The 14,726-nt window shown below is 35.3% G+C and overlaps 1 protein-coding gene across 1 annotated transcript; it reads left to right on the forward strand.

Moving 5' to 3' along the window:
- Positions 1-13,195: 13,195 nt before the first annotated feature.
- LOC137833890 (uncharacterized) lies at positions 13,196-13,718 on the forward strand. The gene is made up of 2 exons (XM_068641961.1): positions 13,196-13,435; positions 13,539-13,718. Exons 1-2 carry the CDS (start codon positions 13,196-13,198, stop codon positions 13,716-13,718), a joined length of 420 nt encoding a protein of 139 aa, XP_068498062.1.
- Positions 13,719-14,726: the final 1,008 nt, after the last annotated feature.

A 14,726-nucleotide genomic window follows, 5' to 3' on the forward strand; every position in this document is an offset into this window, starting at 1 on the left:
CTCCCTGAGAATGACCTTGTTGGTTGCCTCTGCCTGACCATTGGTCTTTGGGTGTTCTACTAATGACACATGGTTATGGAACAGGATCTGACGTTCCTGAAAGAATAACACAAAGCAGAATTGATAGCACTACAGGATCAGATGGTCCGCAGGGACGACAACTCCACTGTGGGTGCCAAATGGTCCTACTAGAAATATGCTTGGGAGTGCCACCCGGGGAGGATCGAAGATTCCTCATGAAATGAGCTCTCAGCTTGTCTCCAATGTGAAGGGGAAGTCAACCTGAAAATGACTCTCTGAAACCTAAGTCAGTAAGAGTACAAAGATAATAAGTTCTTCACAATAAGAAAGTTAAGTGTATAAGATAAGATTGTACTTCCTAGAGAGTGGGTATTTATAGGTTGATCGAGTGGTATCCTTTGAGTGGACTGTTATGAGCCCTTTGGATTAGCCATGTAACTGCTATTCATTATTTCGTAAATAGCCCCTCGTTATTTAAGGTTCATTGGTTGGACTGTTTTATTTATAACGATCATTAATCGGAAGTAACAACTCGGTTTCAAATTCGAGTGATCACCCCGAGCTATTGGTCGTTACCGACCTATGGGCAGGTACGTACAATAAGTAAAAAATACCAATGTTTTTCATCGATTTCTTAATAAATATATCAACTCAAAGCTAAAACAAACTTAAGTATTTGTTTGGTATGTTTATGAAATGGTAAAAAATGATATTCTATTGAGATAAAGGTTATCTATATCAATACGTGTTTTTATTGGAAGGAAAAATGTCATTTTTTTTTTAAGAGAGAAAGAATGAAGTCTTATATTCCTAATTTCATGGGTTATATGTAAATGCACTCTTACTTATTGTTGAAGATAAAAAAGATATCCATTTGCATAAGACTTTTCAACAAGTTACTAAAACCTTTAAATAAAAGAGAATTTATATTGTTAACTGATGAATATAATCACATGGGATTAAGAAAAGATGTCATGGCTTGATAATAGTTTGGTTGATCATATTTTGCCTTTGTAGAAGGAAAAAAGTCAACAAAGAAAAATATTGCAAAATTTTCTCCTTGGAAAAATCAAAGACGAAATCAAGATGTTGTTGAAAGATAAATTATCTCAAACTGTTAGGTATACTGAATGATCTATATACGAGTAATAAATAAACTCGTCCTTGTGGGTATCATCACTCTTTTTTTATGTACATCACAATTAAAGAAATCTTTTGAATTGTTTCAGAAGACTTGAGAAATGTGGATAGCACCAGAGGAAAAGTTTCCATGTCAAGCGTCTAGCGCATTGAAGAATAAGGAGCAACGTGGCAGACTGAGCAAATACTGAAATACTGAAGATTCAAATGTCAACTTTCATATTCAATGAAGATAAAGAAAGTTTTCAAAAATCCTTAAATGCAAATAACATTAAGAGTAGAAGTTTCTATATCAACCAATGTTTTGTAAACCACAAGAATCAATTCAAGAATTTAATGCAAAAAATGTAAAAAGAAAAAGAAAGAGGATCATACAGTAATTTTTATACTAGCCACACCAGTGGAGATTTCACTAAATCACAAAATCTCTATACAACACAAGATACTTAAGAACACAACTCTTGAACCCTACAAGTACAAAACTGAACATAAAATAGAAACTTTATCTAATTTCACATAGCAATATAGAAAATATTCAAATATGAAACAATTGCACCTTAGTTTGGTTGTAGAAACAAAAAGGTTTTAAAAAACTCAAAAAAAAAAAAAACTCTTCAACATAGCGAAAAATGATCCAATAACTTTCAAGATTTTCTCCAAGAATCAAATGCACAACTCAAAAGGTTATTCTCTCACTAAAAACAATAATTTCTTTTCTTTATCTAAATTTTTAAAAACCCTAAAAATTCTATTTAAAACACATAAAAAATATAGTTTTGCCTAAAATTGGAATTGTTAGATTTAACTGATTAAAACTTTGTTTCAATATATTGATATCATTTAAAGTGAAAAAAAATATTAATTCAAGTTTTTAATATGTTATATCTTAACATACAACAACCTTCTGAAAACATAATAATTTTAATCTATTGAAACCAAGTTTTAGCTTATTGAATAACCTTCACCAAACATATGAAAATCTTAAGTAATTTTAACTAATTGATTTGATAAATTAACCAATTGAAATATTCATTTTCAGTCTTTACAGACTTCAACTTAGAATATTTTAACATATTAAAGTATCAATTCAACCCATTAAAGTTCTCTCAATATTATTAACAAGTTCCAAACAATTTAAAACATTTTGAAATCATTCTTGGATCAATTAAGATTGCTAAAAGACAAATACAAAATCATACATTGAAATCAAACTCACACACTAAAGAAATAAAGTCTTCATTCTTCATGAGATAAAGCCTTCAATCGACATGAGGGTTTGGATACATCAAATATAGTTTAGCTCAAGCTTCGACTCCAACACTATTTTACTTATAGTTTTTGTCATCATAAAAATGGAAGATTGTTAAGACACTAGACAGTCTAATCACTGTTATACAATCTAATACCTATTAGACAGTCTCACGATAAGAGAGTTTACGAGTTTTGATGATAATAAGCACTATAACATATGTTAAAGATATAAAAAAAAATGCACTAATGTGTAGGTATTAAGTTTAACTTGATAAATAATTTACAGTATTAACCTCTTAAATAGTCTCACACTATTAAACCTTTTAGATGATCTTACAGTATAATAACATGATGGACAATATCACAAAGTTAAACATATTTGACTTCTAAACATTTTTAGTGATTGCAACATGGTAAACGATCTCTAATTGTGAAAGGAGTTACGGTCTTATCATCTTCTTCACGTTAGATAATCCAGACTTTGTTTTTGCGATAAACCGTCTATCGGATCAAGGAGGTTCTAAACTTAATATTGTCATTCTTAAAATACTTCATTATTATGCTTAAATGTTTTTGAACCTTGTCTTTATGATATTTACTCATTCAAATAAAATATTTCACTTAAACGTATCAATTGAACTAATATGGAAAGTTTTCAAATATTAATGTAAAACATAGCATTTAGAAAACTTCATATCTTCATTATATTGATGATATTTGAATGAAATATATATTTTGAATTGATTATATTCTATTTTATATACTGATATGCTTCAACGATAAAAAACGAAACCAGTAATGGAAAGTTTTTTTTTTTAAAAAAAAGTAGTGAATGACAAAGGTTTTGAATAATAGATACATGTTTGATTACACATTCATTCCGATTTTGAAATTAAATTTTGAGAATTAAATGGTTTACTTCAATGTTTATAATTTATAAAGACTTAAAAAGTTTTGATAATTTGTTTTCCACCCAGTGTCTAATTCATTTCGTTTTTCTAATCCTTAAACACAAAGTCTGATTAACACTTTTCCACAATTCAAATTAATATTCTATTTCTTAAGAAAAAGATTAAACTAGAAAAACAACTCAACATAAAAATTAAATTAAAAGTAGAAATAACTTTACAATAAAATATATAAGCAAATTAAACAAGTGAAAGGAAAAAAGTAAATAAGAAAATTAAATCAACTGAAAGTATATGCAATTTAAAGAACTAAAAGGAAATAACTAGAAAGATAAAACCATGTTTTTGTTCTGCTTTATACTCAATCATTTCTTCTTAGTAAGGGTGAGCAAAAAATACACATAGATTAATCTGATCCAGTTTTTGCACTGCTCTGATCCATTATAAATTTGTTTATTTAAATCTAGTTTTTCTTTTGATCCAAATTTTATTTATATAGATTTTTAAAAATAGAAAATCCAATTTTTCAATCCAAAAATCAGATATCCATTCCATTCTGCATCTGAAAACTGTGAAGCACTCTTTCACTGCACCTCCGCAAAACGCAACGAAGCACTCACTCTCCACCACCTCCGACTCTCTCTCCATCGCCTCTGATTCGATCCACCACCTTCGACTCTCTCTCTCCATCACCTTGGCAAATCGATTTCTTCTCCACCACCTCTGATTCTCTCCACAACCTTCGACTCTCCACCGCCTCGGCAAATCGATTTCGTTGCATCAAAGCACTTTGTCCCTCCACCGCATCCTATAGTCTAATTTTTTTTTCGATTTTGAAGCACTTTCTATCTCTCCACCACCTCTAACAAAAGCAATTTGCAGGTAGGTTTGTTTTCATCCATGACCACTTATTTATGGATGGTTGTTCTTGATGCATCTTTGTTAGAATATATGGCCTTAAACGAGAGGGGGGTGAATTGTTTAAGAAAGATTTTCGTAAACTTTTAAGCTTAGAATGAAAAATACTTCAAGAAAACCTTGATTAAGAATTCAGTTTTTCAAAACATAAAGCAAAAGCACAATACTGGAAAAACAATCGGTTGTTTTACCAAAACAATCGGTTGTTTTACCAAAACAATCGGTTGTTTTACCAAAACAATCGGTTGTTTATACCAGTTATTAATTGACAAAACTGAATTTAAAGAGATAGGGATAGAGAAATTCTACACAGTTGTTTATACTGGTTCACTCCAAACCCAGAGCTACATCCAGTCTTCTCAGAAACCCTAAGGAAATCCACTAAGCAATCACACCTTGATCACTTACACAACAACCAAGAGAATGACCTTGAACACCTCAAGAAACACACTCTCCTTGGTCAACACACCAACACTAAGATTGTTGATCTTGATCCCCTCAAGAACACACAGTTAATCTCAGCAAAACACAGAAACAAATACTTGTTCAACAGAGTACAAGGATTACACTTGTTACAGAAGATAATCTGAAATCAATACAAGCAGAATCCTATTCCATACACTTTGATCAATCACATACTCTTAGCAATCTCAGCTCTTTGAAAAACTCAAAAACTTAGGAAAAACTTTGTCAAAGATTCTTAAATCTCAAATCTGTTTTTCTGAATATATTCAAAGATGTAGTTTGTTATCAAATCTTAACAAACTCTTAAATTGCATTAAAATATTGGTCAAAGCATTTAATGACTGGAGCGTAAGCAGTTAAATCATTTAAAGCTCAGTCAAATATAAAACAGTTTTTTTGTTATGGTCCCAAAACAAACAATCGGTTGTTTCCTCGAATCAATCGGTTGTTTTGGTACTTAACAATTCAACCATTTTAAAAACAGTTTTCAATCTTTTTCTCAAAACACCTAAGTATAAACAATCGGTTGTTTCGACAAAACAATCAGTTGTTTTAACTTAGTTTGAAAACATTTTACTTTCACAAAGATTGAGAATGCTAATGCTTTAGATTTAATCAAAGGATGGATTACAACATATAAACTACCCCAGAACTAAGCTAAACCAGCACAACAACATCAAGCACAGCCAAGGCTTCAACATCCTTCAAAGGGTTTGGATTCTTCAAAGCTTGAACACCACTTGGTTCAACAATCTCCCCCTATTTGATGAAGATAAATCCCTAGTGCTTGTGTTTGATCTAATTAAATATGAAGCAGTTCCTGCAAAAAAAAAAATAGCATTTATACTGTCCAAAGCTTCTTACAGCAGCAAGATAGTTTATTACTCATTCAAAGTATAAAACATGATAAACAATCGGTTGTTTACACGAAACAATCGGTTGTTTCTATCAGCAGCAGCAGAAAACACTTTCATATCAGAGATTTTAACATTTTATACAGAATCAGAGAAAGACATCAAGATGAGAATTGAGAAGAAGGTTGGCAAGTATGCTGAACTTGCCAATAAAAGGAGAAAAGCATTGTTGTTTGAGGAAGGTGATTGGGTTTGGCTTCATTTGAGGAAGGATCGTTTTCCTACTCAAAGAAAGTCCAAACTAATGCCTCGTGGTGATGGACCTTTCCAAGTCCTCAAGAGGATTAATGACAATGCTTATGAGTTAGATATTCCTGATACATACCTTGGTAGTCATACATTTAATATCAGTGATCTAACTCCTTTTTCTGTAGGTCTCCAGAATTCGTGGTCGAATTCTCTCCAACTCGGGGAGTATGATTGATGGAGATCAAACCCAAGAGGACATGAAGGCCAATCAACAAGATCAAGAGGAGGTGGAGGCACAAATAGAAGACGCCCATGGAGGTCAAAGTCCACCTCAAAGGATTACAAGAAGCATGTTAAAAGCTTTGGGAGCTAGAGGACATTTATTTTCTCTTTTTGTAATTTCTTTAGTTGAAGGTGCTTAGAGGGAAACATTAGAAACCTCTTTTGTTAAAGCATCTTTTAGTCTTTAGTTAGGAGTCTTAGGGGGGGGGTGTTAGTAGATAAGCTTGGATTGCCTACTATCTCTCATACAAAGCCCTACAAATTACAATGGCTTAGTGAAGTAGGAGAAATAATTGTTAATAAACAAGTCCTCATCCATTTCTCCATTGGAAAATACAAAGATGAGGTATTATGTGATGTTGTGCCCATGGAAGCCACTCATGTTCGTTTGTGAAGGCCTTGGCAATTTGATAGAAAAGTTTTACATGATGGCTTTACCAACAAACTATCTTTTGAATTCCATGGTCACAAGGTTACTTTAAAATCTCTCTCTCCAAGAGAAGTCCATGAGGTCCAAGTTATCATGAAGAAAAAGAGGGAGAGTGAAAAAGATAAAAAAGATAAGAGTTCTAAGCCTACACTCCTTGTGTCTAGGCGTGACATTGAAAGGGAAATAGTGGCTCATCATCCTCTTTTCTTGGCCATCCCTAGAACTCTTAGAGTAAAATCACTTGTTGATAGTCCTCATTGCTTGGAAAATTTGGTAGAAGAGTTCCAAGATGTGTTTCAAGATCCTCCAAATGGACTTCCACCTTTGAGAGGGATTGAGCACCAAATTGATTTGATACCGGGCTCTTCTTTACCAAACCGTCCAGCATATAGGACAAATCCAAGTGAAACCAAGGAAATTCGCCAACAAGTTGAGGCTTTGATTGAGAAAGGGTGGGTGCAAGATAGCATGAGTCCTTGTGCTATGCCTATCATCTTAGTGCCAAAAAAGGATGGCACATGGCGAATGTGTTCGGATTGTAGGGCCATAAATAACATAACCATTAAGTATAGGCATCCCATACCTAGATTAGATGATTTGTTGGATGAATTACATGGTTCTAGAATCTTTTCAAAGATTGATCTTAAAAGCGGCTACAATCAAATCCGTATCAAACCGTGTGATGAATGGAAGATGGCTTTTAAGACCAACTTTGGTTTATATGAGTGGTTAGTTATGCCTTTTGATTTAACTAATGCACCAAGTACCGTCATGCGCCTCATGCATCATGTTCTTAGACCTTTCATTGGTAAGTTTGTTGTGGTTTACTTTGATGACATTCTCATTTATAGCTTATCTTTGAATGACCATAGGTTGCATGTTAGGCAAGTTTTAGAAACCCTTAGGAAGGAACATTTGTATACTAACGTTGCTAAATGTATGTTTGCTCTTGATCATATAGAACTCCTAGGGTTTGTTGTGAGTTGTAAAGGGGTCCATGTGGACAAAACAAAGGTGGTGGCCATTCAAAATTGGCCTACACCGAAATCTTTGAATGAGGTCCGAAGTTTTCATGGACTTGCTTCTTTCTATAGAAGATTTGTCCCAAACTTTGGTACCATTGCCGCACCACTCAATGACATAGTGAAAAAGGATGTGGTCTTTCATTGGGGAGAAGCACAACAAAATGCTTTTGATACTTTGAAAGAAAAATTGACTAATGCTCCCATCTTGGCCCTTCCTAATGTCACTAAGACATTTGAGATTGAGTGTGATGCTTCAAGCATAGGTATTGGGGTTGTTCTCCTCCAAGAGGGCCACCCCATAGCCTATTTTAGTGAGAAATTGAAGGGAAGTCATCTCAACTATTCCACCTATGATAAGGAATTATATGCACTTGTTAGGGCTTTGTTTACTTGGCAACACTATCTTTTTCCTAAAGAGTTTGTGATACATAGTGATCATGAATCTCTTAAATATTTGAAAAGCCAAAACAAACTTAACAAGAGGCATGCTAAGTGGGTGGAGTTCATTGAGCAATTTCCTTATGTGATCAAACACAAGCAAGGCAAAATAAATATTGTGGCGGATGCTCTTTCTAGAAGATACACCTTGCTTAATATTTTAACCTCTCAATATCTTGGTTTTGATCACATTAAGGAACTCTATCATGATGACCTTGATTTTTCTCTCATCTATCAAGAGTGTCTTAAGGGAGGACACAAAGACTTTTTTATTCAAGATGGCTTTCTTTTTAAAGGAAAACGTCTTTGTGTTCCCCAATGCTCTATTAGATTATCTCTTGTTAGAGAAGCTCATGAGGGGGGTTTAATGGGACATTTTGGGGTTGCTAAAACTTTGGATGTGTTGCATGAACATTTCTTTTGGCCTCATATGCATAAACATGTTCATAGTTTGTGTGATAAATGCATAGCTTGCCGCAAAGCTAAGTCTAAGATGCATCCCCATGGTCTATATTCTCCTCTTCCTATCCCTTCAATGCCTTGGGTAGATATATCTATGGATTTCCTCTTAAGCTTACCCAAGACATCAAAGGGAAAGGACTCCATTTTTGTGGTAGTGGATCGTTTTTAAAAAATGGCTCACTTTATTCCTTGCCACAAAGTGGATGATGCATGCCACATTGCAAACCTCTTCTTCCAAGAAATGGTTCGCTTACATGGGATTCCTAGGTCTATAGTGTCCGATAGAGATCCTAAATTCTTGAGTCACTTTTGGAAGACCTTGTGGGGCAAGCTTGGGACTAAGCTTTTATTTTCTACCACTTGCCACCCACAAACTGATGGTCAAACCGAGGTGGTGAATAGAACTTTAGGACAACTATTGAGATGTTTTATTTCAGGGAATCCTAGAGTGTGGGAGAATTTACTACCCCATGTTGAGTTTGCATATAATCGTGTAGTAAATTCTACCACCTCCCATTCTCCTTTTGAGGTGGTCTATGGGTTTAATCCCCTAACACCTCTTGATCTTCTTCCTATTCCCCTTCTTGGAGATGTCTTGTGCAAAGATGGAGATGAAAAAGCTTCTTTTGTGAAAACTTTGCATAAAGACATCAAAAAGAGAATTGAGAAGAAGGTTGGCAAGTATGCTGAACTTGCCAATAAAAGGAGAAAAGCATTGTTGTTTGATGAGGGCGATTGGGTTTGGCTTCACTTGAGGAAGGATCGTTTTCCTACTCAAAGGAAGTCCAAACTAATGCCTCGAAGGGATGGACCTTTCCAAGTCCTCAAGAGGATTAATGACAATGCTTATGAGTTAGATATGCCTGATACATTCTTAGGTAGTCATACTTTTAATGTCAGCGATCTAACTCCTTTTTTTGTAGGTCTCCAGAATTCGTGGTCGAATTCTCTCCAACTCGGGGAGTATGATGGAGATCAAACCCAAGAGGACATGGAGGCCAATCAACAAGATCAAGAGGAGGTGGAGGCACAAATAGAAGACGCCCATGGAGGTCAAAGTCCACCTCAAAGGATTACAAGAAGCATGTTCAAAGCTTTGGGAGCTAGAGGACATTTATTTTCTCTTTTTGTAATTTCTTTAGTTGAAGGTGCTTAGAGGGAAACATTAGAAACCTCTTTTTTTAAAGCATCTTTTAGTCTTTAGTTAGGAGTCTTAGGGGGTGTGTGTTAGTAGATAGGTGTAGGAGTAGAAAAGGAGGTGCCAAAGTGAAGGAAGAGGTCACACCTTCCTCATGCTTTGTTTTAGGCGCAAATTCTAGAAGCTTTTTGGGAGGGAGTTTTTGAATTTGTGTAGCTTATATTTCAGCACCTTAGGCTATAAATAGAGGTGCTCTCTTTGTATTTTTGAGACTGGAATTAATCTAAGAAAACTCTACTCAAATTTTGAGTGAACTTTGAAGAGCTTTGAGCCTTCTTCTCTAGTCTTATCTTGATGGATCAATGGAGTCCTCAAGTGGCGGCATCACTCTTATCTAGGAGCATTCCACACTTCTTGATGAGAATCAAATAAAAGAGGCTTTTATTAATGGAGGAAGAGGACATCCACCCTCACATTTGAAGTTCTTCCTTCTAGTCTTCTCAAAATTAAAAGAAGACATAAAATAAAGATGAGGCCCAAGCCCAAAGCCCAAGCCCAAGCCCAAGAAGGCCAAAGCCCAAATAGCCCAAGTCCATCCCATGAGGGGCAAGGCCAAGCTTTGAAATACTCTTGTATAGTTTTAGGAGGTGTGGTTATTAAATAAAGGTGTGTGAAAATGTAAAATAAAGTCACATTGTCCATGTGACTTAGGAGAGTGGTGTAGGTGTAGTTTTTGGGAGGTGTTATAGTAGAAAAAGGTCACACCTCCCATGTGACTTGTTTTTGGTGGGAATTTCAAATGAGTTTATTTGAAATTTCCCACCTATTTTTCAGCACCTTAGGCTATAAATAGAGGTGCTTCCTTTGTAAAATTCAGATTTGAATTTTATCTAAAGAAACTATACTCAAAATTGGAGTGAGCATTTGGAGAGCTTTGAGCTTCTTCTCTAGTCTTATCTTGAAGGACCATGGTTTCCTCAAGTGGCGGCTTCCACACTCATCTAGGAGCATCCATTCTTCTAGTGGCGTGATCATCCAACCATTCCTCCATCTTCATGAGCATTCTCTTCTCCTTCCTTTCTTCTCTTTCAATTACTCTTGTTGTTTTGTGTTCTTGAGCATTTTTTGGTTCGGCTGTCCTTAATTTTCCAGCACCTATGTTTTGGTTTTCTAAATTCTGTTCGGAACATTTGTTTGTGGTTTAATTCTGTTCGGTCTTCTCTTTTATAATTCCTTTGTTGATTCAATTTGACAATATTTGGTTCATCCAAATGAGTTTGGGAATTGGTACTTGTATTGGTGAGTTCTTGATTTTAGAACCATGATCCAACTTCTAAGAAAGTGCCTCTATATTTTCCAGCTCAAGGTGATTCCTCAAAGTGTCAAGAATCTTGTTCTATGTGGCTATTGGAATCACATCACTTCTAGTGGCGAGATCATCCATCCTCCTTCCATCTTCATGAGCATTTCTTCTCTCCTTCCTTTCTCCTCTTTCATTTGTTTTTGTTAGCTTGTGTTCTTGAGTTTGTTTTGGTGTTCTTGCTGTTTTTATGAGTATTTTGGTTCGGCAGTTTTATAATTCTGTCCATTCATCCTGTTCCTTTGCTTTTCTTACTCTTTTGTTCGGTTCAATTTGACTAAAATTGGTTCATCCAAATGAGTTTGGGATTTGGTACTAGTTTTTGGTGAGTTCTTGTCTTAGAACAATGATCCAACTCTAAGAAAAGTGCCTCTATAAAGTCCAACTCAAGGTGATTCCTAAGAAGGTCAAGAACCTTTCTCTATATGGCTAGTGGAATCACATCAATGATGGAGATCAAGTTCAAGAACAAATGGGGGCAAATACTCAAGGACAAGAAGAGGAAGAGGCTCAAGTGCTAGACGCTCAAAGAGTTGGTAGCCCACCTCAAAGGCTTACAAGAAGTCAATTCAAAGCATTAGGAAATAATGGAAGGTTGTTTTCTCTTTTTGTAATATCTTTGTTTGAAGGTGCTTAGAGGGAAAAATAAGAAACCTCTTTTGTAAAAGCATCTTTAGGTCTTTAGTTTAGGAAACTTAGGGGGGTGTGCGTTTAGTAGAGAGGTGTAGACGTAATAGGGAGGTGCCAAACTAAGAGAGGAAGTCACACTTTCCTCATGCTCTAAGATTGGTGCCACTTTTATGTCATTTGGGGGGAATTTTGAATTTAATTAGCTTTTCATTTCAACACCTCTTAGGCTATAAATAAAGGTGCTTAGCTTGTACAATTCAGATTGGAAATTAGTATTAGAGAAACTCTACTCAATTTGAGAGAGAATTTGTGAGAGCTTGCTTCTCCTTCACCTTGTCTTATCTTAAGTGTGTTTGCTTCTCTCAAGTGGCGGCATTAGCTCACTCATCTTGGATTCTTCATCCTCTAAGTGGCGTGAACAACAAACCAAAGCATCCATCTCCATAAGTTCTTCTTTCTTTCATCTCCATATTCATATGCAATTCCTAAAACATGCTTAGCTTCCTTTTTGGTTCGGCATTTCAGCCTATTTTCTAGTTTTGTTTTCGGTTCTTATTTCTTTTGTTGTTCTTATTTGTTTCTTCTTCAATTCTAGCTTAAATGTTCGGTGCATTTCTGTTTTTGAGCATTTCAATCGGTGCAATTGCATTTTTACTTAGTTTGTTCGGTTCAATTGACAAAAGATGGCTCCTCCATATGAGTTTAGTGTTTGGTGCAAGTCTTGGTGAGTTCTTGAAACATAGAACCTTGATCCAATTCTATTATAAGTGCCTAAGCTATCTCCAACTCAAGTTGAGTCCATAGAATGTCAAAGAATCATCTCTTCTTTGCTATTGAATTCATATCACTATCACTCAAAGTTTCTTGGAGATTATTTATGGTAATCAAACCCTACCAAATATTTTGGTTGTTATGGTTATGGACTTATTGATTGCAAATATTGAAGTATGAGATTGACTGCACTTGATGCAGGTACTCAGACGGTATTGTACCTACTAGAGTTCTTGATATTGTTTTAATAAGTCATCTCCTAAGGGCATGTGGCTTCCCATGCAAGGTATTCCTACTTGGCTTTTAATCTACTAAGTGATCAAGAATGCACTAGGAAGGGATTAAGGAGGTCTCCAGATTGTAACGAAAAACATTGTTAGTAAATTTAAGTTTTAAGATATTAAGACTTTAATGTTGGTAATTCTCTATGGATTGGGAGAGCCTCACCATTTGTCCAAAAACAATTTCATTCATAGCATTACGATTGTGGTTTTATAGAGCTTTTGAATTGAAATAGGTGTAATGGAACTTAACACTTCTCCATCTTGTCAAACTACATGTTGGATATTGTGTTTTTTAACTGCATATAAATGCACATAAATGCAGATAATATTTTATTCTTCTATTTTAATTATGTTTTAATTGTTGAATTAATATTTCTAAGTAACTGCTCATAAAATCATTTAAGAGTCAGTTACTGCAAGTATTATAAATGTAATTGTTCGCAAAAATAATATAGTATCTTGCTCTGTTTTATTTATCAAAACAAACAATTGGTATCAGAGCTATCTTCTTGAGGGATCTGTGAGGTTAGTAAAGTGCATCAATGGAAGGAGGTTTCAATTTTTCAGCAATGGCACCACCTGTCTTTGATGGAGACAATTATCAAATGTGGGTTATTCGTATGGAGACCTACCTAGAAGCATTGGATTTATGGGAAGCTGTAGAAGAGGACTATGAAATTCAGTCCCTTCCAGAAAACCCTACTGTGGCACAAATAAAATCACAGAAGGAAAAGAAGATGAAGAGATCAAAGGCAAAAGCATGTCTATGTTGTATCTCTTATGGTGTTCACAAGGATAATGTCCTTGAAGTCAACAAAAGCAATATGGGATTACCTCAAGGCATAATATGAAGGTGATGAGAGGATTCGTGGAATGCAGGTGTTGAATCTAATCAGGGAGTTTGAACTGCAGAGAATGAAGGAGTCAGAATCCGTAAAAGAGTACTCTGACAGACTTCTAAGCATTGCCAACAAAGTGAGGTTGCTTGGATCTATGTTAAAAGATTCAAGAATTGTGGAAAAACTGCTTGTAACGGTTCCAGAGAGGTTTGAAGCCACCATAACAACCCTAGAGAACACAAAGGACCTATAAAAAAAATTTCTCTTGTAGAGCTCTTAAATGCTTTACAAGCACAAGAACAAAGAAGAGCCATGAGACAAGATGGAGTAATAGAAGGAGCCTTACCAGCCAAACATGAAGGTGGCTGGAGAAACAAAGGTAGCAAGATCAAGCAGAACCAGCAAGAAAATGGAGAAGATTTTGCACACAATATCAACAAAAGGAGAAATTACCCTCCTTGTAAGCATTGCAACAAGTTAGGTCATCCACCGTTTAAGTGTTGGAGAAGACCTGATGCTAAGTGCAACAAGTGCAATCAACTTGGGCATGAAGCAGTCATTTGTAGAAACCAAAGTGAGCAACAAGATGTAAACCAAAGTGAGCAACAAGATGTAGATGCTCAAATTGCAAATGAGGAGGAGGATGTACTTTTCGTTGCAATTGGTTTCTCCAACTATATTTCAAGTGCATCTTAGCTAATTGATAGTGGATGCCCAAATCACATGACTTATGATAAAGAACTTTTCAAGGAGTTGAAGCCTTCAAAAATTTCAAAGGTCAAGATAGGCCATGAGGGTCACATTTCAGTAAAAGGAATAGGAACCATTATTGTAGCAACACATTCAGGTACTAAAGTTATCAATGACCTAAAGTTGGAAAAAGGCTATAAATTGATGTTTGGAAATAAACATTGCTTAATCAAAGATGTTGATAGCAAAGATTTGTTTAAAGTTGAAATCAAGGGAGGAAAATTTTTTGCTCTCAATCCAATGGAGGAGGAGCACATGGCCTTTAAATCCAAAGAAAGTGTCACTGAAATTTGGCACAAAAGACTTGGGCATTTTCATCACCGAGGACTGCTTCAAATGCAATCAAAGAAGTTGGTAGAAGGACTTTCTAATCTTGATGATGACCTGACCAACTGTCGAACATGCAAATTTGGGAAGCAACACAGGCATCATTCCCTAAACAAGCTTGGAGGGCTTCGAAGAAATTGCAATTCATTCAATCCATATTTATGCATTTCCCAAATGAGGATCA

Source organism: Phaseolus vulgaris, chromosome 5, assembly GCF_000499845.2.
Source record: "Phaseolus vulgaris cultivar G19833 chromosome 5, P. vulgaris v2.0, whole genome shotgun sequence".
NCBI classification, from domain to species: Eukaryota; Viridiplantae; Streptophyta; class Magnoliopsida; order Fabales; family Fabaceae; genus Phaseolus; species Phaseolus vulgaris.